The 26,931-nt window shown below is 44.5% G+C and overlaps 1 protein-coding gene across 5 annotated transcripts in view; it reads left to right on the top strand.

Moving 5' to 3' along the window:
* Positions 1 to 16,732, top strand: part of KCNC1 (potassium voltage-gated channel subfamily C member 1) — a 141,643-nt gene extending 124,911 nt beyond the window's left edge. Inside the window, exons 3-5 of one of the 5 annotated variants that reach the window (XM_068261111.1) lie at positions 10,814 to 11,002; positions 12,699 to 12,748; positions 15,816 to 16,732. In XM_068261111.1, the coding sequence (XP_068117212.1) occupies positions 10,814 to 11,002; positions 12,699 to 12,748; positions 15,816 to 16,001 (425 nt within the window). In that variant the 3' untranslated portion in view covers positions 16,002 to 16,732. Of the gene's footprint in view, positions 1 to 10,813; positions 11,003 to 12,698; positions 12,749 to 14,939 lie in introns of all 5 variants that reach the window. The other 4 variants (XM_068261113.1, XM_068261112.1, XM_068261115.1 and 1 more) reach the window with 4 other exon arrangements.
* The last annotated feature ends 10,199 nt before the right edge of the window (positions 16,733 to 26,931 follow it).

Genomic DNA, 26,931 nt, shown 5'->3' with positions numbered 1-26,931 from the left:
AGTACTAGGCGACACCCCTCAGTATAATAGCCAGATGTGCCCCCAGCCCCCAGTAAAATAGCCAGATGTGCCCCTCCCCAGTATAATAGCCAGATATTCCCTCTGAGACTGAACTCTATACACTGGGCTAATATGTCACTCATTAGGATCTCCTAGCATTCCAGAAAGCTCTTACCAAATGACAATCAGTCAATGATAACAAGCTCAGCCTCATAGCTCCTAATGGCATGTATGAAATATTCATAGGTAGAAGTTTGTATTTTCACAGTCTTCATCTCATATGCAAATAAAGCTGGTGGGGCCAGTCATACAGAAACTATGTTGAGTTGTGATTGTTGGTGACCCACAATGATGGAAAAATCCGATTGGCAGCATTTATGAAAAACAAGTGCCCAGCAGCATACCTGTAGGTGTGCTGGAGTTATCACACACTGTGCATTCACTAGGCTGGTTCATAGCACCGGCAATTGGCAAAGCACTAGCGCAGTGTTACCCTATGAGGGTGTTCCCACAGCCGTGTTGCAGAAAAAAAAATCGCACACGTGCTGCATGTAGCATTTTTGGAGCGATTCAGCTTGAATCAATGTATGAAAATTCACATTCTTTCAAAAAGCAACCTGAAAATTGACGTACAAAATCACAGTCGCTAACTATTTGCGATCACGTTTTGCGGTGTGAACCAGGAGACAGTGTGAACCAACTTAGACAGCCACTGCTATGTCCTTATATGACTGGTAAGGTTGTTGTCTTTGACGTGGGATTTGAGACAGTATGTAAAACAGTAAGGAGCCTTTGGGCAAAGCTCCCTAATAATCCTGGTCACCTGAGGAGCGTGCCCAAACTGGCTAAAGCCCTGAATCGCTGTGAGTCTGCCAGGAGAAAAGCACAATATAAATCTTCTGTGTCTTGTCTCTTGGTGATTAAGTTTTTACTGTTTTATTGTTTTTGCTCAATGACACATTCATTGAAGTATACCAGAGCTAAAATCTATGAACCATTGACCCTTTTTATCTCTTTCCTGCTCTCAGAAGCCATTTTCTGGTAGGAAAGTGTCGTAGTTTCTTAAAGGGGAACTGAAGAGAGAGGTATATGGAGGCTGTCATGTTTATTTCCTTTTAGACAATACCAGTTGCCTGGCAGCCCTGCTGATCCTCTGCCTCTAATACTATTAGCCATAACCCCTGAACAAGCATGCAGCAGATCAGGTGTTTCAGTGGTTCAGACTTATAAGTCTGATCTGACAAGACTAGCTGCATGCTTGTTTCTGGTTTTAATCAGATACTACTGCAGAGAAATAGACCAGCAGGGCCGCCAGGCAACTGGTATTGATTAAAAGGAAATAAACATGACAGCCTCCATATACCTCTCTCTTCAGTTCCCCTTTAACAGCTGGAGGGCCAAGTTTGCCCATCCCTGCTGTAGTCTGACCCAGTCTTGATTCAGATAGGAACTGCCACTTACATACCTGGTGTTTAACTCTTTCTGGCAGAGAAAGAAAAAAAGGAACACAGTATAGTTATTTGTGTGCTTGGCATTGTACATAAACATGTCTATCTCTTCATGTCACATGTTACCTCAGGTATCCTTTATAAGGCCTGCATTAGCTGACACTAATTTCTAGTTAAAAAAAAAAAGATATGTAAGTACTGCCAATAAAGATGAGATATGACAGGAGACCACCTTAGACATGCATATTATTAGCATAAACATATTCAAATGTATTTATTACAATTATTAGTGTCTGTAGGGCGGTGTCCAAAAAAGATTCCATGTTTACCAAGCAGCATTGCTTGCATTTGGCTGGTAATCACTGCGGTCATCATTAGGGTCATATCAGGACAAAGTGGTGGCTGGGTCACGGTCAGCGAATACACAGTGTGTGATAACACCATCCCATCCTGGCGTGCTGCAGGGCACTTATGTTTCTTCAATACTGCCAAACAGATTTTTACATCACAGTTTCTGTATATCTGGTTCCCTGCATTACTGCATTTCAAAGTAAATTACAACATGTTGGGCTTGATTCACAAAGTGGTGCTAACCTACTTAGCACGTCTAAAGTCTTTAGACGTGATAACCAGGGTGCTAAGTAGGTTAGCACCGGATTTCTCAATGAGATCGCGTGCTAACTTTGCGCGTGCAAAACTTTACGCGTGCAAAGTCCTATGCGCGTTGCGTCCCATAGGCATTAATGGGCACTTCGCGCAGAGCGCCCTGCGCTCTGTGCAGTGCGCGCATAAAGTTTTACGCGCATAAAGTTTTAAAACTTTACGCGCGAAAAGCTTCTTTAGACGTGCTAAGGGGGTTTTCACAGGCGTGCTAACAGTTAGCACCGCTTTGGGAATCAAGCACGTTGTGTACTTGGACTTTAGGCAGTGATGATAACAAAACATCCTGCTGGAGTCTCTACTCTTACTTTGCCATTACTCTAAAAGATAAGCAGCAGCATAACTTTTACAGAAAAAAAACATGTATTTGTTGCAGCTTACAGAGATCCTGCATTGTGTCTACTTCCTGGTTTCATGGAAGCAGAGAAATGGGTAACACACTGGGATTGATTCACTATACCATGCTAACACATAGCACGGTCACGCTATTGGTGTGATGCGCGCACATGTTTACGCGTGTAATGGTTTGCACTCGCTAACAAAGGTCTGTGCGTGCGTCACATCGCATGCTAAACAAATAGCGTGACCGTGCTATGTGTTAGCATGGAATAGTGAATCAACCCCCCTGTGTTTACATATTATCGGTGTCTGCCGAGGACTGACACATTTCGGTGTTGACACAGCTGAGAGCTCAAATTACACTTGTGATTACTTGAAGATGAGGACAGTAGAGCTCTTCTACATACAGGGTTAATTTCTTGTGTTTTCCTTGTGTCCTGTGCCATAGTTCAAGTCCACTGAAGAAAGAAATAAACTATCAGAAAATGAGGTTGGAGTATAGCTCCCAAACTGATAAAGAAGGGTTCAATCTGGAGGGTTTGCCATTTTGATGAAGTGCCAGTTAGAAAGGCTTTTAAAGAGGAACTCCAGTGAACATAATGTAATAAAAAAGTGCTTCATTTTTACAATAATTATGTATAAATGATTTAGTCAGTGTTTGCCCATTGTAAAATCTTTCCACTCCCTAATTTACATTCTGACATTTATCACACGGTGACATTTTTACTGCTGGCAGGTGATGTCAGTGGAAGGAGAGGCTGCTTGCTTTTTTGGCAGTTGGAAACAGCTGTAAATAGCTGTTATTTCACAACAATATCAGCCATACAGAACCCCCTGGTGATCTGTTTGAGAAAAGGAATAGATTTCTCATGGGAAAGGGGGTATCAGCTACTGATTGGGATGAAGTTTAATTCTTGGTTACGGTTTCTCTTTAATGATGACAGTTGACATCATTGGATACTTCTAAAGATATCTAAAGACATCTTATTATTGTAGGTGGCATTCAGATTTCACCATATGGCTTCCCCCACACTCTACTATTACCCACAACTCTCTCTTGGAGGTGAGGGGGGGGGGGGGGTTGTGGCAATGGGATTGGGAAGAGATTCTTTTCTCCAGAATTGCTTGCTTACACGGTACTTCCCCATCCCTAATACTGAAAGGCACAATGTGGTCTCATGTGGTTCTGGTTGAGAAGGGATGGGGGGCAGATATTGTGTTTAAAGCCATTATTCACCATGCTGTTTAGCTATTTTCCCATCAAAAGAGTTGTCCAGCAAAGCAATCCAACATCAGCCATAAAGATTACTGGTGACATCACTGACATCATATTTGGTTAATGGTTGGTGTCATCATGTGGGATAAATGGAATGATGTGGGTGGTCAATAGTAAATTGAAATAACCATTTATTGGGTACTTTATTTTTCAACCTGCTTTACCATATAGGTGAGGGGTCTGCAGTCTCCTCTACACTTATTTGAATTGGAGGAAGGGAAATTTGGAGGCCGGCTTAAAGAGGACTTCCAGATTGCATTATAAATGTCCACATCTTACTACATTCTTCAGTTTCTTTGAGACACACAGAGGTGGGTTAGGGCTCCTTGTTCAATGGTGCTTTGTAAGCAAAGTTAGTCTCTGCCACCCCTAGTTCCAGTGCTGTGGTACGGCTCAGGAGGGGGGCTGCATGCTTGCTGCACTCCATTTCTTTGCTAACCAGACTGCACAGCTGGGCGAAGTTTCAACGTGAAATATTAAGGAGAGGAATCATACTGGTTCCCCTGTGTACATTACCTCCTTAGATATTGAAACTTTCACCAATTGGCTGAGGGAAAAAAAACTCTTGTGGGCCAAAACATCAACATGCTAGAGAGTTAATTCAATACCCAGAAGGGTAGGAAAGGGGTATTGTTTATCTGTTGGAGGAGTCATGTTGGACAGTCAAGGAGGAAAGCCTAACGCTCTGATAACTCTAGATGTACTCAGTGGTGCACGATCTGGCTGGCCCATGTTGGAGGACGTGATCCGGAGCTGGGTGATGATGTAATCAGAAGTAAGGGTGTAGGTTCGTAGTATTGTGCACCTTCTGCAAGAGCCATTTTTGAGGGAAGATTATTTAATCAGAAAGAACGGGGGTGATACAGGTATTGTGTACTTTCTAGAGGGGTCATGTTTAGATTGTGATTGGAAAGAGAGGAGGAGGTGATGGAGCAGTGCACTGTGTACCTTCTAGAGGGGTCATGTTCACTAAGAGAGGAGGAGGTGATGGAGCAGTGCACTGTGTACCTTCTAGAGGGGTCATGTTCACTAGGAGAGGAGGAGGTGATGGAGCAGTGCACTGTGTACCTGCTGGAGGGGTCATGTTGAAGCTTGTGATTGGAGAGGAGGAGGTGATGGAGCAGTGCACTGTGTACCTGCTGGTGGGGTCATGTTGAAGCTTGTGATTGGAGAGGAGGAGGTGATGGAGCAGTGCACTGTGCACCTGCTGGAGGGGTCATGTTGAAGCTTGTGATTGGAGAGGAGGAGGTGATGGAGCAGTGCACTGTGCACCTGCTGGTGGGGTCATGTTGAAGCTTGTGATTGGAGAGGAGGAGGTGATGGAGCAGTGCACTGTGTACCTGCTGGTGGGGTCATGTTGAAGCTTGTGATTGGAGAGGAGGAGGTGATGGAGCAGTGCACTGTGCACCTGCTGGAGGGGTCATGTTGAAGCTTGTGATTGGAGAGGAGGAGGTGATGGAGCAGTGCACTGTGTACCTGCTGGTGGGGTCATGTTGAAGCTTGTGATTGGAGAGGAGGAGGTGATGGAGCAGTGCACTGTGTACCTGCTGGTGGGGTCATGTTGAAGATTGTGATTGGAGTCACCAGGAGAGGAGGAGGTGATGGAGCAGTGCACTGTGTACCTGCTGGTGGGGTCATGTTGAAGATTGTGATTGGAGTCACCAGGAGAGGAGGAGGTGATGGAGCAGTGCACTGTGTACCTGCTGGTGGGGTCATGTTGAAGATTGTGATTGGAGTCACCAGGAGAGGAGGAGGTGATGGAGCAGTGCACTGTGTACCTGCTGGTGGGGTCATGTTGAAGATTGTGATTGGAGTCACTAGGAGAGGAGGAGGTGATGGAGCAGTGTACTGTGCACCTGCTGGAGGGGTCATGTTGAAGCTTGTGATTGGAGAGGAGGAGGTGATGGAGCAGTGCACTGTGTACCTGCTGGTGGGGTCATGTTGAAGATTGTGATTGGAGTCACTAGGAGAGGAGGAGGTGATGGAGCAGTGTACTGTGCACCTGCTGGAAGGGTCATGTTGAAGCTTGTGATTGGAGAGGAGGAGATGATGGAGCAGTGCACTGTGTACCTGCTGGTGGGGTCATGTTGAAGATTGTGATTGGAGAGGAGGAGGTGATGGAGCAGTGCACTGTGCACCTGCTGGAGGGGTCATGTTGAAGCTTGTGATTGGAGAGGAGGAGGTGATGGAGCAGTGCACTGTGTACCTGCTGGTGGGGTCATGTTGAAGCTTGTGATTGGAGAGGAGGAGGTGATGGAGCAGTGCACTGTGTACCTGCTGGTGGGGTCATGTTGAAGATTGTGATTGGAGTCACTAGGAGAGGAGGAGGTGATGGAGCAGTGCACTGTGTACCTGCTGGTGAGGTCATGTTGAAGATTGTGATTGGAGTCACTAGGAGAGGAGGAGGTGATGGAGCAGTGCACTGTGTACCTGCTGGTGGGGTCATGTTGAAGATTGTGATTGGAGTCACCAGGAGAGGAGGAGGTGATGGAGCAGTGCACTGTGTACCTGCTGGTGGGGTCATGTTGAAGATTGTGATTGGAGTCACCAGGAGAGGAGGAGGTGATGGAGCAGTGCACTGTGTACCTGCTGGTGGGGTCATGTTGAAGATTGTGATTGGAGTCACTAGGAGAGGATGAGGTGATGGAGCAGTGCACTGTGTACCTGCTGGTGGGGTCATGTTGAAGATTGTGATTGGAGTCACCAGGAGAGGAGGAGGTGATGGAGCAGTGCACTGTGTACCTGCTGGTGGGGTCATGTTGAAGATTGTGATTGGAGTCACTAGGAGAGGAGGAGGTGATGGAGCAGTGTACTGTGCACCTGCTGGAGGGGTCATGTTGAAGCTTGTGATTGGAGAGGAGGAGGTGATGGAGCAGTGCACTGTGTACCTGCTGGTGGGGTCATGTTGAAGATTGTGATTGGAGTCACTAGGAGAGGAGGAGGTGATGGAGCAGTGTACTGTGCACCTGCTGGAAGGGTCATGTTGAAGCTTGTGATTGGAGAGGAGGAGATGATGGAGCAGTGCACTGTGTACCTGCTGGTGGGGTCATGTTGAAGATTGTGATTGGAGTCACTAGGAGAGGAGGAGGTGATGGAGCAGTGCACTGTGCACCTGCTGGAGGGGTCATGTTGGGAAGCCAGGTTATGTACGGTAATCAGTAGGGCTAATAGAGTGTACTGAGTGCCTACTGGGCTAAGTTTAGTAGGTACATTTGTGAAATGTGGTGGCGGGAGGGGGTGGGGGTGCTGTTGTTCCTACAGGAGGGCCATGTTGGAGGGTATGACAAACATTTTCTTCTATCTGTACACTGTAGATAAAATCACGTCTGCCTCCCACTCACTACACAAACCCATGCAGGCCACACATTGCACTCACACTGTACATTGTACACACATACATACAGCTCTCACACTATAGAGTATACAAGCACATACAATGCACAAATACTGCCCCATTCCGTAAAAAAAAAGGATGAGGTGTCAAATATAAACTAAATATGATAATTTGCAAATCCATTAATTATTGCCTTGGCTTTTCCTGCAGCTATTTATCAGCCAGGTAATGAGCATTTACCATGCTGCTTATTTGTGACCATTTGGTGAAGAATAACACATACACAGTACAGTGAGTCCACTCACACAACACAGGGAGGCCACACACACTCCTACGCTCTACAGACACATACAACACACAGTGGCATAGCAATAGGGGATGCAGAGGTTGCGGCCACAACGGGCCCTTGGGCCAAAGGGACTCTCCCTCAACCACAGTATTAGCTCTTTATTGGTCCTGTGCTGGTAATAATCACTTCTACCGATGCTTTGAATAGTAGTAATCATCCAACTGTTCCCCATCCCCTGCTTACACCTCTGACGCTGTGGTTGTTCTTGTCAGGTTTTGGTGCACCATATCAATTGTTATGTATAGAGTGCTTGGGGGGGGGGGCAAATGTTAAACTTGCACTGGGGCCAAAAGCTCCTTAGCCACGCCACTGAGTACACAGACACAGTACACATACAGTACTCACACTATACAGACATGCACACTCTCAGGGCTGGATTTTCCACAAGGCACTGTAGGCAGGTGCCTACAGGCACCTGATAATGGAAAGGAGGCACAATCCCCTCCCTGAGTGCCTCCCTCCCTCCCTCCTTCCCTATGCAGAGTCCTGATGAGAGTGTAAATGAGAGGTTACTCACCCTACTCTTGGCATTCCACTGACAAATCTCCCTTCAGTCAGGAGCACCTCTAGCTTCTTAAAAATGAGGTTCCTCAGGTTACCTAATACATTGGGGCACCTCTAGCTACTTAATATTGAGGGTACTTCTGGCTACCTAATATTAAGGGGCATCAGTAGCTACGGGCACGGGAAGTCAGAGAGAAAGGACAGCTGGGACAATAAGCACACTTGCAGTTCGGTGGGGGTTTGTAGGTTCATGTTGGATGAAGTCTAAGGTATCAGGACATCTGTGCCTATAGGCTCCTGTGAGACACACACACACACACACACACACACACACACACACACACACACACACACACACACACACACAAACATAGTACACACATCATGCAGACACATACAGTACACACACTGCACACAATACATACACACTATACAGACATACATACTCTGTACACACACACACACACACACACACACACACACACACACACACACACACACACACACATACAATACTAACATTTTGTACACACATACACTACACACACAATACAGACACATACAGTACACACACTGCACACAATACACACACACTGTACAGACATACACAATCTGTACACACACACATACAATACTAACATTTTGTACACACATACACTACACACACATACAGTACACACACAATACAGACACATACAGTACACACACACTGCACACAAAACACACACACTGTACACACACACATACCTCCCAACATTTTGAGATGAGAAAGAGGGACACTTAAGCCACGCCCCTGCCACACCCCTAATCATGCCCCGTAACACCCCCTAGTCACGCATACCATAAAGATTTAATGAGAAAAATATGTTGTTTTATAAATCAAACCACACTGGTCCTTTCAATCCTGGTTCATTTTACTTCATATTAACATTTTAAAATTAGTAATTTATCAATTTAAAGGATGGAAATAAAGTTTAGGGTCAATAAAAAACTCTTTTTAGTAGAAAAATATATATATTTACATAGAAAGAGGGACAAAGTCCTGAAAGAGGGACAAATGAGGAGGAAAGAGGGACAGGGCTCCCAAAGAGGGACTGTCCCTCCGAAAAAGGGACAGTTGGGAGCTATGCACACATACAATACTAACATTTTTCACACACATACACTACACACACATACAGTACACACACAATACAGACACATGCAGTACACAGGGCCGGATTTGTACCTTTTACCGCCCAAGGCCTACTGTCACCAGCCGCCCCCCCCACACACACACACACCTCCACACACTTTACAACATCTCCACAGTATAGGTGGTCACATGCTGAACTCCTCCCCCTCCATTACTATAGGCAGACAGATGCTATGTGTCTCCCCCCTGCCCTTTAGTAAAGGTAGTCTGATGCTGTCCCCCTTTGCCCCCTCACTGTAGGTATCCAGATGTGGTCCCCCCTTTTGTATAGGTAGTCAGTCAGAACCTGCCCCCTCCCCCCTTTTACAGTAATATAGGTAGCCAGAGGCTTCCCCACTCAGAATAGGTAGCCAGATGCCATGCCCCCCCCCTTTTGTATAGGTAGTCAGATTCTCCCCCCCCTTATCCCCCAGTATAGGTAGCCCGTAGCCATGTCCCCCCCCCCCCCCTTAGCGTAGGTAGTCCCATCCCCCCCAGTAAAGATGCTGCCCCCCCCCGAGAGATTGGCCGTCAGATGCTATCCCCTGTAAACTCTCTCCCGCCCCAGCAGGAGCCTATGCGGATGTCCCCCCCCAACCCCGAGAGAGAGCGGGAGCAGCAGAGTAACATACCTCCCCTGACTTCCAGCGCTGCCACCGAAGTTTCCTCTGTCAACTGCCGCCGTGCATCTCTCCCTCTCCTGCTGGTGTCTCTCACATGTGACTCGCTGGCAAGTTACCGGTGAGTCACATGACAGGAGTCGCCAGCAGGAGAGATGCATGGCGGCAGACAGCGGAAACTTCGGTGGCAGCGCTGGAAGTCTGGAGAGGTACGTTACTCTGCTACTGCCTACTCCCGCTCTCTCTCGGGGTTTGAGGGGGGAGAAGACATCCGCACAGGGCGGGGGAAGAGTTGGCACTTGGCAGGGGATAGCATCTAGCGGCCAATCTGGCAGGGGCGGGGGGAGGTGCGGGCTGCGGCTGAGAGGAGTGACCCTGCTGCCCAAGCCTCAGGAAGCCGCTCCACGCTGCCTGGAAGAACGGCGCACTCCAAGCCGCCGATTGTAAAGGGGCGGGCGGCTGCTGACTTGCGGAGCGGTCCTTCTTACCGCTGGTGACAACAAGTGCAGTCAGCCTGTCACCACCTGCCGCCCTTTGGATTCTCGTCGATTCTGGCGCCCTAGGCACGGGCTTTGGGTGTCTTTCCCCAAATCCGGCCCTGGCAGTACACACACTGCACACAATACACACACATTGTACAGACATACACAATCTGTACACACACACATACAATGCTAATATTTTGTACACACACATACAGTGCACACACTCTACACATGCCACCTAGTGGAAGTACTCCTTACATGTTCTGCCATGCTAATCACTTTAAGTTGTAAATCGGTGTGAATGTGGGTTTCTTTGCTGCAGTCAGACCGTGGCACACTTCCTGCTCCTGCATTGTGATATTTTAAGACGCAGATAAAATAACTCAATGATAACAAATTACTGTGAAGTAAAATTAAACATTTATAAAAAAAAATGGAAAGATGTAAGCGAGCAGCAGAGAGATCTGTGCAAAAGGCAAGAGCTTGTCTGGTCAGCAGAAAGTGCTTCGTGGTCTGTTTACTACATTATGAGGCTTCTCGAGTGTGACTGAGTCCGCGCCAAATCCTAACTTCTTTCCTGTAATGAAAAGTCTCTCCAATAGCCTTCTTATTGTATGTTTGAAGATTCCAAACTGAATGGAGAGGTGGCCAAGGCAGCCCTGGCAAACGAAGACTGCCCACACATAGACCAGACTATTACGCCCGATGAGGGTCTGTCCTTTGCCCAGACTAGCACTCGGGAGAAAGGCGGACCCTACTTTCTCCTTTCACCCGAGGAATATCCGAGCCCGCCTGACGGAGGAGTGAGAAAGGGTAGGTAGCTGACCAGAAAATCCCCCATTCTCCACTCACACGACACTGTGCAGGGCAACGATACAAACATGTATGGAGTGGCTAAACTAAGGCTAAACTACACTAAAGAACACAAATGATCCAGCAAACCTGGCCTGGAGTATGAAAAGTGTCTCTCCAGTAGTTAAGGATTTCAGCCTTCACCTGGGTCATAGTAAAGATTGCTGGAAGGTTTGTCAATGATTGGTGCAGGAGTTTGTGATCTGTGATGTCACTTCCTGCAGGGAAGTAACTCTACTGCACTTAAAGTGAATCTGAAGTGAGGAAACTCACTTCAGGTTAGATATCTACTTAAAGGAACACTACAGATTGACATGTTTGTTTGTTTTTAACCTGGGATTGAGAGAGTTCCTGAAGTGCTGGTAAATAATGATGTATACAATTCACTTGCTTATCTCTTTTGTTTCCTGTAACAAATTTATTTCACTCTGAACTGATGGCAAGTCTGCTTAATTCTGACGGATCAGTGAAACATGAGGGGAGGGGGAATTCCCACACACGACACCTGTTAAACCTGTGTGTGAGAGAAAGCTCCCAGCAGCAGCAGCAGCTACCTGTTCTATATCTCTGAACTGTCTGCAGATAGCAAAAGGAAATGTAACTTGTTATAAACATTTGTAATTGTCTGTGGCACCCCAGCTTTTCATTGTTTTTTTGCTTTCAGGTAAAAATACTCTGTAGTCTGATATGCAGAAAACAACACTGGGTGTGCATTGAAGCTGACACCCCTTCTGCAAATTATTTGTTCCAATAGAACTAAATCCTAGAAAGCTTTATCCCTCTGATATTTAACATGAAAAGTAGGAAAATGTTTACACAGCTAATTAGACATTATTTGTACATTGTCATTTTAGAACACTTGGGTATTGATGGTATTCCTTTAAGTAGTGGGAAGGCCCCGGCTTTTTCATTCCTCTGTCTGTCCCGTTGTTCCTGCACCCCTGTTGAAGATATGCGACCGGCTTGGTCTTCAACACACTGCGGGCAGCCTTTGGAAATAATTGCAATACTGAGTATTTCCAAAGATGAGCACACACATACTGTGCATACCTGATGCAGTAGAATGCGCTCGTCTTTGGAAGTATTCGGGGATGGGAGTATTTCTGAAGGCTGACTAAAGAAAGTTGAAGAGCCTATAGACCTAGCAGGTCTAGTAACTTCAACTGAGAGGGAGGGGGGGGGGTTGACGACCAAGGACTGGGAAGGCTTTATGGTACACAGAGCCTTCCCACTACTTAGGTAAGTATCTAACTTGAAGTGAGTTTCCTCACTTCAGATTCACTTTAAATACAGTAGAGTTACTCCCCTGCAGGAAGTGACATCACTGGTCATGAACTCCTGCAACAGAGTTGATGGCATTTCCAATATTGTATTTTGGAGTTGCTGTGGAGCACATGCATCCTGCAAGCTCTGCATCTTTTTGGAGGGCGAGTATCATTCTTGCCTCTATGGACTTGCTGTGGATGTTGTGAGTGTACGTTGCTGTGTCCACTCATATCCTTGAGGGAGGGTGTTATTGCTCAGGTGTTCCTAGGGCCAGGGGACTCACTAAAATGTTGTTATGGGCCCCATGATTTCTAGCATTGATTCTGCAAGTGTGCCTTGTTGTGATGTCTACATGGTATTGAATTGGCGTTGGTGGTGTTCTTGCCTTAAGGAATCAGCACTGGCATTCCTCTCCAGGCTTGGACGGAGGCTTCTTGTGGGGTAAGTCACCGAATGCTTGAACTGTATGACCTACATGAAAGAGACATTTGTGCTGTGTATGCTGCATGCAGATAACAGCCATACCAACAACTTTGAAGGTTGCCATTAACGGTGTGATTTTAGCAAACAATAATATTTTCAATGATATCCTTTAGATTAAGAGAAAAAAATCGTCTATACCGTAATTGTTTCAAAACATTAAATAATACAAACTTTTCCCAATATCGAAACCATTTGCGAAACATCCATCACAAAGATTGACTAATTCTGTTAGAAAACGATTGATAATGTTTTCATATAATACGATCTGAAGAAACTGATCAAAAATACAAAGTTCACTAAAAATTGTACCGGTAATGGGGTCCTTCATTTTCTAACCTTTCAGCAATCCTCAGTCTGTACGAATTAGACATTGTCTTTGAGATGCTTATAATTTGACTTGAATGCTAATTCTATAAAACTTATTACTGGACCAATCGAACGCAGACGCTGAACTTTTTGACTGATTCAGTTTCCGCTCTGGAAATATTGGCAGCTACATTATTGGCATCTCATCGACCATCACTAATTCTGATACAGTGTGACACTGGTGAGTGGAGACGTTTAATATTATGCAAATAATTTCAGCTTGACTTGTAAACTCTATCCAGCTTGGAATTGGTCCAATCGAGTGTAGGTCTTGATCTTTTAAATTGTCCCAATTCCAAGCCCCATTCATCTTGCAAGCAAGCAGTAATTCTTAGCACCTCATTGACCATCTCTACAGGTAGTGTTGGTGTTCAAATTTGGCAGTGCATGGTTTAAAACCCGAACAAGCGCATTCATCAGCACTGAACAGCAGGGGAGGTGCGTTTCTTGGTAGGAGGAAGTATTGGCGTTAAATGAGAAGCACCCATCCTGCTGTTCCATGCTGAAACAGTGCTGAATGCTTGTGTTTGGGTTTTGAACCATGCTTTGCCAAATGTAAACACCAAAATGATGTATCTACTGGGGAGACTGCAAACTCTTCCCACTTAATAGCGAAACCCTTTCATCGAATCCAGTCCAGGTTTGGAGCATCACTAATGTTTTCCAATGTTCTTCTGACTTAGTAAATGAACCTCGACATTATGTCTTCCACTAGTCTACAGTACAGCATGCTTCTGTAGAAAATGCTGCATTCATCAATAGATTGTTATAGATTTACACAGATCTGTAATAAATCAGCATTGTGCCTGAACCGCCGTGTGAGCTATGGAATTAGACTAGCGACTGTTACACGTACCAACTGTCACACAGGTTTTGCTAAACCTACCTGTGCTGCTATGCAGAAACTGACCCCCTATGGCAGGGATAGCAAACTCCAGTCCTCAAGGACCGAGGTCTTCACAAATTTTTGGCACAGCTTAAATTAATTGATGTAAAAGGCATGGTTCATGGAGTAGAACACATTTCTCTATTTCTCAGTCCATCTTAAACACTGGCATTGATATGGCCTTTGAGGACTGGAGTTTGACACCTATACCCTATGGTATAACAACTTTCGTGGTGGATCCTCTTCCAGGAGAACATACAGCAGGAACACAAACACTCAAATAGTACACATTTATCAATCGACAAAGGCATAAAGACACATGTAGATAATTATTGACATTACTCCGTGGAACAAACTTAGTTGAATGAAATGTGTTTGGTACCCTGTTTATGTCTCTTGTTAGCCCATCAGATGTCTGTTAAGAACATTGTTATCGTTGTCATAATCTGATTCCATTGTCTGCCAAGTCGTGCCCTCTGCATGTGTAAGCAAGGAAATGGCTGCATGTTGTAGCTGCAAGCAAGTGGGTGGTATCACTATGGCAACAGGAGGACCTCAGACCCGATGCAGCGCTGCATGTGGAGCCCATGCAATGTCCAAGTTATTGCTTGCCTTGAATATTTGGTGGTGTCATTCAAAATTGAAGCACTTGGAAGAGATATTGAGGGTAAAAGTAGAAGGTCTAGCCTTCAAGACGATAGTTAGACTGCTGTTGCAGCTGATGTAGAGCAGACTGGTCCAGCAGTGTAGAGAGAGCAGGAGTCAGGGGTGATGATGGTGGAATCTCAGTGTTGGTGCATCTCAAGCACTTCCACAAAGAGTAACAGCATCAAACTCTGTACTTGTGTGCGACATTGAAATATCCTCTGTGATTTTCATCTTGTAATCTCTCCGTAGTTTGGCTCCGCTGGATATTGTTGCCAAGTGATACGACTCTCAGCATGTAACACTGCATGGGAATCCTGCTGAAATGGCTACACTGTTGACTTCATTCTTAGTCCATTCAACTTTTTGATCCACTGCTGTACTTTGCATCCCATCTTCCTAATGAAGGTTCTAAAAAAAATGTCATAGCTAACATTACTGGGAGTGTGATAGAGCGCCCTCCGGTGTCTGCATCTCGCCTTCTCACTCTTCTCTATCTCATCCATCTTGTAGCATGGATCAGTAGCAGAGAATGGTCTAAAAAAACAAAACAAAAAAAACATTTTTTTAATCATTCTTAAGTTCATACGCTCGAGTATGTAGCATCTTTCTGAGCTTGGTGCTACTGATAATCACTAACAAAGTATCACCTAGTGACCAATGACCTGATGTGGGCATTCCATTATCCTGGTGGGCCATTTGCTGCATGATCTTGGTATGTATAGGACAAAAGGGCCAAATGCACCAAATCAAGTAGTGTCTTGCTAGTATGATGCTTTCCTCTTGGCTAACATTGGATCTGACTGGCTGCTGACATGTTGGAAACTATTGAAGAAGTTTTAATTTCTCAGGATATTCTTTGAGCCATAGGAACCCCCATGCAAGAGTCTGCACAAGCACAGTAGGATGAATTGATGCATGAGAACCTGTTTAGAGAGCAATATTATGGTGCAATGAGGTTCTGGCTGACTGCATGGAAATCATAATATTCTGGCTCCATGGAGAAGATATGGCTGCCTCTGCATGTTTTTTTTATTTTTTTTAATCTCTTCTGTCTGTAACAATTCTCATCGAGCTTGGGTGACGAGAAGGTGGAGAAGTCTTAAGTATTGATTGTATTCTTTACAGGCATGTTTTTGCAAAGAGCGTCCTGTCATTGCTAAATATGCAATCAGAGGCAGCCATGGCGCCCTGGGAGACGATCTGGAGAAGTTACACTCACCCGGACCCGACCTCGGCCTAAGGACAAACTTAACCACGCAAAGCAAGTTGCTCAAAGGACCATCCTTCGAGGTGTCGGGTGATGTTAACTGAGAATGATGCAGGCTTTTTTCTAAGGCTAAAAAAACTAAAGCGTAAAAACTAGAGGAATCTCTTATTTAATTAGCATGAATTGCATGATGTAAAAAAAAAGCTAAACATAGAATTGAAAAAAAAATTCTGTTGAAAAAAAAAACTAAACAGAAATACATCTATTTTCTTTTATAGTTCTTTACTTTTACATACATTATGTAGCAAAAATGTAAACATTTTAAACTGTAAATTGAATTGCTCTGGGTTGCTTTTTTTGTACATGGACTGAAGCTTGCACTCCAACAGGCAGTGGTCACATTGACCAGGTCTACGCATTGTACATCATGAATCGCAAGAACTTGACCTTTAATTTGCTGTTTCCATTGGCATGCTTGTGAGCAAGGAACCAGCATCTGACTGACAACATCTGCCTTCTACTGACTTTTTCCATCTGAGGTTCTATTGTACTTATCAGTGTATAGATCAGATATGGCTATCCCGCAAAAAGATTCTTCTTATTAGTTCAAAAGAAAAACTAAAAAAAAATTCATAAGGAAATCCATACGACTAAATCCTGGGTTAATTTAATGTCGGGACTTGAGATATAAATTCAGGAAACATATTTGTCAGAATGAGAACAAAGAACCGCATTGTATGCAATTTCATACGCCTGACACAAAGATGCATGTGCAATGTTATGCAAAAAAAAAAAAAGAGAAAAAAAAAAGATCGTGCATGAAATAAATTTTCTATCATGGTTTTCTTGCCTGCTTTGTCTGTACACAACCTGATCACAGAAATTGCTTGTGGAATTGGGAATGTTGAGATGACAATGTAACTTGCTACTGAATGTTTTATTGCAATGGGCATTTGTAGTGGCGATTGATCACTGAATGTAGGCACTTCCTCTTGGAGACACAGGTAATGTCTAACGCCATCCAATCTTCTCTGATCTCTCCAATGTTGTTATCGCTCCCCGGTGCACAGGTAAGGCGACATCGCTTCCCCAAACACCAGATATCTTCATGCCATTATTTTCATCTCAAAATCATTTACAATGGTTGATTTCACATGAAGGGGTAGTAGCAAAGACACTTGAATTGTTTCATTCTGGGCCGGTTGGCGACTGTCCACCTAGATCTGCTGGTTTGTAGCTCAGATTCATATAGACTCATTTATACTAATGTATCTCCATATCTTCTAGTTTACAGCATCTATGCAGTCAATATATTAAGCCATTAATCTTGCTGTACACTCATATAAAAACACTGATGAAGGTGCCCTTGATGGTACACTAGTAAGATTTGTAATATAGATGAGAAGTGTAACGTCTTACCTTCTCAGAAGGACAAACCATTAGTTAATGGAAAAGGTATATTTATTATTAATGCACAGAAGACAAAATTGAATGAATTTTACCTACTCATGTTCATGCCCGAAAGCTTTATAGGCACTTGACCTGAAGAAGCCGGCCAAGACCCATGAAATGTGTTGTCTATTCAACATGAATAAATATACCGTTTCCATTAACTAATGGTTTGTCCTTCTGAGAAGGTAAGATGTTACATTACTCATCTATATTACAACTCTGAGTAGTCTATCAACAAGGGCTCCTCCACTAGTATTTTTTAACTTAGCCCATACCCCTCAGAGGTTCATAGTTACACGGACCTTGGAGTCCTCACAGCTAATTAAGGAGAGTAACCGACCAGCATCCACACCAACAGACATGGGACACTGAGCAGGGATGGTTATATTCCTGTAGGCTCAGATTGGGGGTTCCAAGTTTTGCAACCCACCCTTGTGAGTATATTACTCACACATGTTCTTACATACATCTCCTTGTCCAACGGTAATGCACCATTGGGCTCCTGGTCTCTCTCATTCCACAGATTCTTGGAGGTTACTAGGGATGGTCGGAATGCCAATTTCCGATTCCACGGTAAATCCGCATTCCGTCATGTACCGATTACCAATTCCGCTACCAATTTCCGCAATCCAATGCGGAATTTCCGCCGGAAATCACGGAAATTCCGCCCGATTTTAACATCGTTTTTCTCAAAAACTATAATGTCTTTTTGAAAACTTTTTTTTGCATCTTGTTCAGAAGATTCTGTTTAATAAACGCTGAAAATTTGGTGTTTCTAGGACTTACAGGGCTTTGCTATTAACCGCTAAAGTTGGCGGATATTTGCTGTAATGTAAAATGCAGAAAATAGGCAGATGCAGATTTTCTGCATTTTACATTACAGTAAAAATCCGCCGACTTTAGTGGTTAAAAGCAAAGCCCCCTTACGTCCTGGAAACACCAAATTTTCAGGGTTTATTAAACCGAATCTTGTGAACAAGATGCAAAAAAAAGTTTTCAAAAAGACCTTATAGTTTTTGAGACAATCGATGTTAAAGTCGGGTGGAATTTCCGCGATTTCCGGCGGAAATGTCCGCGATTTCTGGCGGAAATTCACCTACAGCATTTGCATTACCGATTTCCGCATTCCGATGCGGAAAGGCAATTTCCGATCGGAATTTCGGAAATTGCATTTCCGCGGAATCCGAATGAGCATCCCTAGAGGTTACGGGTAACCATCAAGGATTGAAACTCTTTGTACACTCATATGTACTAGCGTGTAGCACAGACACAGCCTCAACATAAAGCCCTCTACCTATCTGAGCCTATAGGTCTACTGGTTTATAGCATGAATGTGGCCTAAGTACTTAGGGCCTGTTTTATCGAAGTGTGAATATGCAGCGATTACCCGCATGCGAGTCGGACAAGGAAATGCTGCCTATTCAGAGAAAAACTTGCTGTCCGAATCACATGTCGTTGCCATTCTGGACTGTATGCAGCAGTTTTCACCAAAATCCCTATAGCTATTCATGGCACTGATACCCATTTGGCTGCAGCTTCGTAGCAGCACGGGTACCGCATCCGATGCAGAAATGGACATGGCACCAGTGGAAATAGACCCATTAACCCAACTATATATCCACATCTGTGGTATATAGGACTGCCAGCTATTTTTACCAAAGCAGGTAATTTTGGTCTCTGCAGCAGATCTCCAAAATAAACACAGCATAGCTATAGCTGTAATTTGTGCGCTGGCGGCACCCAATAAATGTCATAATGTCAGATGCAGGAGGAGATGCTGTCTTGGAGGAAGCAGAGGGAGGTAAGCGTAAGGCCAGTGCCTGCAATGCGCTGCTCAATATGTCTCTCCTCTTTGGTCGGGCTTTGCACACACACATGGGGGGTGTCCTTACAATGTATTGCTTCAGGTGGCACCCAGTCTAGAACTGGCCCTGCAACTGTACTACTAGATCTTCGGGTTTATAGTATGGATAGAGCTTAAATGTAGCACCATTTACCCCACTGTGCCTCCAGACCTGCTGCTTTACATCACATACTCAGCCTATATAGGAAGTCATATAGGAAGTCATCTAACCAACTGTACATCCAGACCTGCTGGTTCACATCACATATTCGGTATATATGTATGAAATCATCTAACCAACTGTACATCCAGACCTGCTGGTTCACATCACATATTGGGTATATATGTATGATGAAATCATCTAACCAACTGTACATCCAGATCTGCTGGTTTATAGCACACATCCATCCTACAAATTGAGCCATTATGCAACTGTATATTTTTACATGACACAGAAAAGTGTATATTTTTATTGATGTGGCAACTATCTGAGGTAACGGACTGTGAAGGGCTAATTTAGAATATTTGTTACTGGAATGACACCTAACTACTTTATATTACAGAGAGGTAAGTACATGCTTTATTGTTACTGTCCTGCAGGGATAAGTTACTGCACTAGAGGATTATGCTCTGGGACAGGAGATACTGCCTTAGGTGGAAATATAACTCTGGGGGAACTACTGTTCTGGGCAACAAAAAGATACTTCTTTAGGGTATCACTGCTCCAGGAGACACTGCTCTTGGGAATTACTTCTCTGAGGCCAAGGACAGGAGATACTGCTCTGGGAGAATTACTCTATATTCTCGAGTATAAGTCTAGAAATGTATGCCTTACTCACTTATAAAATAAAAGTATAGGGGTTGACCTATACATGAGTTACAAGCAACACTGAGCACCCTGAGTAATGTGTGTACTATTAGTGACCTTCCCATTTATAGTGGTAAGTGACACTTTCTTGATAAAGGAAATGCCAAGAAAGCACAGGTCTGAAAGTCCTGGCCACAACAATTAACAAAGAAAAAATACTGGGCTGCAAGGGGAGTGAATAATTGCTGCACTTGGGGGCCTGGATGAGATACTGGCTGCGGGTTCTGTGGAGTCCTGCAATAAACAAAAAAAGACACTTACCTAAGGCTTCTATCAGCCTCCTGTAGCTGTCATGTCCCGTGCCGTCCACCTCCGATCATTCATTCCCCGCCGCTGGTCCTGGTCTAATTACGTGTGTCATGTGTCTGTGTCTGCGCAGTAAGGTCCCGGAGACGGGAGGGCGCATTATTCATCTTGTTAGACGTATAATTGACTGGTGCTGGTGGCGTGGAATGGATGATCGGAGGAGGACGGTGTGGGACACAACAGCTACAGGGGACGGATAGAAGCCCCAGGTAAGTGTCTGTTTTTGTGTATTGCAGGACTCCACAGAGCCCCTTTAAGGGACAGGAGGGGTTAATGGCTGCCATGCTATATGCAGTGCAGTCATTAACCCCTCCTGGGTCCCAAGCGCAACCATTAACTTTGCTGGTTAGACTTATACTTGAGTTAATAAAAAAATGCAGCTTAGTAGGATTGAATACTGGAGTTTACTTTCACACAAGGTCGACTTCTATTCGAGTATATATAGTACTATAATGGATCAGGAGATACTACTCTGGGGGAATTACTACTCTAAGAGATGGGAGATACTGCTTCGGGGGAATTGCAACTCGAGGGACATGAGATACTGCTCTGTGGAATGACTACTCTGAGGGACAGGAGATACTGCTCTGGAGGAATTACTACTCTGAGGGACAGGAGATACTGCTCTGGGGGAATTACTACTAAGAGGGACAGGAGATACTACTCTGGGGGAATTACTACTCTGAGGGACAGGAAATACTCCTCTGGGGGAATTACTACTCTGAGGGAGAAGAGACACTGCTTTAGGTGAAATACAGCTCTGAGGATATGAGATACTGCTTTTGAGGGTTAAACTACTGTGAGGACAGCAGATACTACTCTGGGGAAATTAATACTCTGAGGGACAGCAGATACTACTCTGGGGAAATTAATACACTGAGGGACAGAAGATACTGCTCTGGGGTAATTAATATTCTGAGGGACAGGAGATACTGCTCTGGGGAAATAAATACTGAGGGACGGGAGATAGTGCTCTGGGGAATCGCGAGGGAGAAGAGATACTGCTTACACGTGATACTGCTTTGGGGGAATTACTACTCTAGGGACAGAAGATACTGCTCTGGTGGAATTACTTTTCTAAGGGACAAGAGATACTGCTCTGGGGGAAGAAATACTCTAAAGGAAAGGAGATACTGCTTTTGGGGAATGACAACTCGAGGGACAGGAGATACTGCTCTGGGGGAATTAATACTCTAAGGGAAAGGAGATACTGCTCTGGGGAAATTAATACTCTGAGAAGCAGGAGATACTGCTCTTGCTCTTGGGGAATTAATACTCTAAGGGACAGAAGATATTGCTCTGGGGGAATTACTAATCTGAGGGACAGGAGATACTGCTCAGGACAAATAACAACTCCAGAGACAGGAGATACTGCTCTGGAGGAATTAATACTCTCTGGACAGAAGATACTATTCTGAGGGAATTAATACTCCGCAAACAGAAGATACTGCTCTGGGGTAATTACTAATCCTCTGAGTGTCAGGAGATACTGCTCTGGGGGAATTACTGCTACGAGGAATGGTAGATACTGCGCTGGGAGAATCACTATTCTAAGGGATGGGTGACACTGCTCTGGGGAACTACAACTTGAGGAACAGGAGATATTGCTCTGGAGAAATAAATACTCTGAGGCACAAGAGATACTGAAGAGTAGAACAGTATAGCTCTACGGGAGTTACTGAAGCCCTGAAGGTGTTAGGGCTAGTGTTCTGGAGAGTAGAGTGATATTGCTCCATGGGAATTACTGGAGCCCTAAAGGTGTTAGTGTTCTGGGAAGGAGAGTGATGTTGGTCTGGGGGAGTTACAGGAGCTCTGAAGGCGCAATGAGCTGAGGGTGTAATTGACCTGGGGAGTGGCTGCTACTTTGGTGAAATTACTGTTTGTGTAGAGTAGACAAAGGGTATCATTCATAAAGCATTTCCGCATGCGGAAATGCTTAACACCGGTGACTTTCCTGACCACTCAGCATAAGCCCCATTCATAAAGGCTCTTTCCGCATGAAAAAGTGACAGAGCGATACATTTCCGCCTTGTGCGGAGTTTTTCTAGATTAATCTAGAAAAAGTAACAAACACATCCATTCATAAAGATTAGAGCAAGCGGTATCCGGAAGGAAAATACCGCTTGCTCGACAGTAGCGATAGGCGGGTGGAATACATATAAATGAATGGGAGGGACCTCCCAAGCAGCATCAGACAGAGCAGCGCAGGGAGGGAATCGGGCAGCTTTTAAGTTTCCGCATGCCTACCGCCACGCTACCGCCAGCTTCCTCCAGAAAACCTCCGCACTTCTTCCGCAACAGGCAGACTTCTTTATGAATGGCCACCCAGAAGTCTTAATTACCGGTTGCGGAGAAGAACGGTGTTTTCCCGCACTACCGACAGCCTGTTTATGAATGATACCCAAAGTAGAGGGAGAACAGTCACCCTAGAATGAAAAAACACAGAGACACCGGCAGCCCAAATGCAGTATGTCACTATAGGAGAAGCAAAACAATACAAACAGAAGGTACTCACAAAGGGAGGTTGCAAAGAGGCAACCAACCACTTCAGGCAGATGGAGATCAATAAACCACTCCCTCCACTCGGGGGTCCATAAAAGGGGTCCAAGGGTATCCGCTGCTCTGAGCCGTTGGGGGGGGGGGGGGGGTATACAATGCACAAACAGGATGAAACGGCGCCCAGAAAATTATAAAATGAATTAAAAACAATGAAATAAAGTTGGAGGTGGCTTACCTCAATAAAGGGAAATTCATATAAAGATGAACTTTAATAGCACTGCCAGTGCTGTTAAAGTTCATCTTTTTATGAATTTGCCTTCATTGATGTAATTCACCTCAAACTTTATATCTTTTATTGTTTTTAATTCATTTTATCCTTTTCTGGGTGCCTTTTTATCCTGTTTGTGTTTGTGTAGAGCTTCAGTTTTGGAGTTACTGCTCTAGTGGAAATACTACCCCAGGAAAGTTACTGTTGTGGGATGGTGGCATAGTTTTTCTGATGGTGTTTGCTAGGTGTTTATTATGTTGTGTGTCAACCATTAAAATAATGCCATAAGGTAGCCATACACCTATGCATGGGCAGATTTGACCAAGAGACAAATCTCTCTCTAATGGAATCTGGTAAGAGAGAGATCTGTCAGTTACCCATACATTACAGGTCGATTCCTGATCAATTTCAGCATGAAACCTCTTGTGAATCAGCCTTGTGAAGCTGCGTACGAATGCATCGCCACCCCGACGCTGTCCCCTCTAATAATAATGTCCCCCCGGTGCCCAGGTGCCATGTATACATTACCATGCCGCCGCCTCCGCTAGTCCCTGCAGGCTCCGGGCACACTCCACTCGCCATACACACCACGTGGTTGCCTAGTGACGTGGCCGCATGTATGACGTCTGACGTCATATGCGTGCAAGCGGAGGCATCGGAAAGGTAATGTATACATTGCACGGGGGGGGGGGGGGCAACAACATTATCATTAGAGGGGACAGTGTCGGGGCCTTTGTCTCGTTCATAAATCGTCACAAAATTGCACGCTGTTCCTGCCACGCACCCGATCGAGCAAGTCGGCCCACCATCTTGCAGCATGTGTGATCGATTATGCGACCAATTTTGGGGCTGAAATTGGTCACATAGTCAGATGGGCGTGTACTTGATGTTACCGATTTTCATCCAATTAGATTATAATAATCAAATCGGATGGTCGATTGGCTGCCAAGTCGCCTGATGTATTGCCACCTTAACCCTTGCTAGACCTGTAATCCCCTAAACTAACCTCCCCAATACAGAATCTTAGCCTCCCTTATCCAGCCTAACCCTTAAAGATTTCTGAACCCTTACTAACTCCTCCCTGCTCCACCCATCCTAATCTCACTGTTGCTGCTTCTTTCCAGCTTCATCAGTGATGCCACATACACACACATTACCATATATTTGAGGCTCCTGAATCAATGATCCAAAGTGACCTGCCCCAAATATAAAAGGAGACCACTTTTAGGAGTGAATTCATGTATTGTAGGGGAGGAGGCTACCATTCTGGGGAGTGACTGCTTGTAGGTTGATGGTGGTGGTGGTTGGGGGGGAAATATTAAAGGTGCTATGTCTTTGGGATATACTGTTTAAGAGACGAAGGATCTATATCTGGGGTGGTATTCGTTTTTTGGTGTTAAAAGACACCTGAAATGAGAGGGATATGGTGGCTGACATATTTATTTCCTTTTAAATAATGCCAGTTTCCTTGTGTCTTGCTAAGCTATTTGGCTGCAGTAGTGTCTGAATCACACACCTGAAACAAGCATGTGGCAGTCGACTTCAGGCAGAAACATCAGATCTTCATGCTTGTTCAGGGTCTATGGCTAAATGTATTAGAGGCAGATAATTAGCAGGACAGCCAGGCAATTGTTTAAAAGGATATATATATATATATATATATACTGTATATATATATACTGTATATACTCTAGTATAAGTCTAGAAATTTCGGTCTGACTCACTAAATAAAAGTATAGGAGTCGACTTATACACGGGTCACGGGCAACACTAAGCACCCTGAGTAATGTGTGTACTATTAGTGACATTCCCATTTGCAGCAATTTACTCAGTGGTAAGTGACACTTTCTTGATAAAGGAAATGCAGAGAAGCACAAGTATGAAAGTCCTGGCCACAACAATTCACAAGGAAAGGGCCAGGGGGAAATACTGGGCTACACCCGTGGGCCTGGAGGGGTTATTGGCTGCACTTAAGGGATAGGAGGCTTTAATAGCTGCAATACTGTATATAGTGCAGTCATTAACCCCTCCTGGGCCCCAAATGCAGCTGTTAATTCTTTCTGGATCCCAAGTTCAGTCATTAACTTTGCTGGGTAGATTTATACTTGAGTCAATAAAAAAATCCAGCTTAAGAGGGTTAAATATTGGAGCCGGCTTATATACGAGGTCAACTTGTAATTGAGTATATACGGGTACATAGTATGTCAGCCACCATATCCCTCTCTTCAGGTGTTCTTTAAAGGACAACTGAAGTGAGGGATATGGAGGCTGCTATGTTTATTTCCTTTAAAAAAAAAATACCAGTTGCCTGGCATCCTGCTGATAATCCATTAATAGTGTCCGAATCTGAAACAAGATTGTGGCAAATCCAGTCAAACCTGAATCAAACATTTGGCAAATAAAAATGATTCTGCTATGAATGCTTGTTTAGGGTCTTGAACTAAAAATATTCAAGTCAAAGAATTAGCAGCCAGGCAATGTGCATTATTTAAAAGGAAAAAATATAGCAGCCCCCATATCCCTCTCACTTCAGTTGTCCTTTAAACCTCCCTGGCGGTATGATTATTTCCAGATTCTTTTTCCAAAAGCGGTGCAATTTTTTCACAAGCTTTCAGACCCTAAAAATCATACCACTTGATAGATCTGCAGCAGCCCTGCACATTCCACACCTCAGATGGATCCAATACGGGATTACTGCTCAGAGCTGCAGATTTCCGTCCCGAGCCTGACTCGGGGTTACCGCTAGGGAGGTTGAGACACTGACATCTATTTTTTTTTACCTTATTTTTCGTATGCAGCCAACTTCAGCATTAAATTCCAAGCAGATTCTCTGCATTCCTGCAGCAGAACGAGGTATTTATGCCCAAAAAATAGTACAGCAAAGTTCCACGAGGTTGCAGCTCTTCCTTCATGGAAGAGGCAGAGCTATGCGCAGTAGCTCAGCCTGTTATTCAGTCAATCCTCACCAATCTCCTCCTCTCCCCGCCCCTCTTAGTCTTCTTTCATTGAGAGGGGCGGAGAGAGGCAGAGATCGGTGGAGAATGACTGGATAAGAGGTAGAGCTACTGCGCACAGCTCTGCCTTCCCTGGACAGCAAAATCTGAATTGTAAAGTCATAGAACTTTGCTGGGCTTTTTCTTGGGCAAAAGTACCTCGTTCTGCTGGGGGATTGTGGCGAATCCGCTTGGAATTTAATGCTGAAGCAGGCTGCATACATAAAATAGACTTCAGTGTCTCTTTAAGGGAGCTACTGCTCCAGAACAGAGGGTTGCGGGGTTTTAGTTTTCTGTGGAAAAAGCAGGGGTCTATTGCTTGAAGGGGTCCTGCTCTGATATGGTTGGGGATGCTGCACGGGGAGAGATGGTACTCTGTTAAAGTTAGGACTACTGCTCTGGTACAATATTTCTCTACAGAGGACAGGGGCTGTTCGTTGCTCTTGGATGTTCTGGAATGGGGGAGAAATGGCCCTGGGTAAATGACTGCTCTCTGTGCAAGATGGGACTGCTCTAGAGTCCAGGACAGTAGCCCTGACATTTTCAAGCAATAGTTCTTACCACCTCTACTTAGGTTAAAAGTTTATCAACTACAGCCTACTCCAACAGAGGTGCACCACTCCTGTATATGAACACTAGAAGAATAAATTGAGCAGCAAGAGGACACCACAGGTTTCTTCCTTGTCTGACTTCTGCATAAATGGAAAGTTGCATATTCTGTTTTTGTGGCTACTAAACCTGAAGCACTGCAATAGTTGGAAATATGTAGTATGTGGCTTTGCACTAGTGTTGGGCGAACAGTGTT

This window comes from Hyperolius riggenbachi, chromosome 11 (assembly GCF_040937935.1).
Source record: "Hyperolius riggenbachi isolate aHypRig1 chromosome 11, aHypRig1.pri, whole genome shotgun sequence".
Lineage (NCBI taxonomy): Eukaryota > Metazoa > Chordata > Amphibia > Anura > Hyperoliidae > Hyperolius > Hyperolius riggenbachi.
This window is presented reverse-complemented; position numbering and strand designations above follow the sequence as displayed.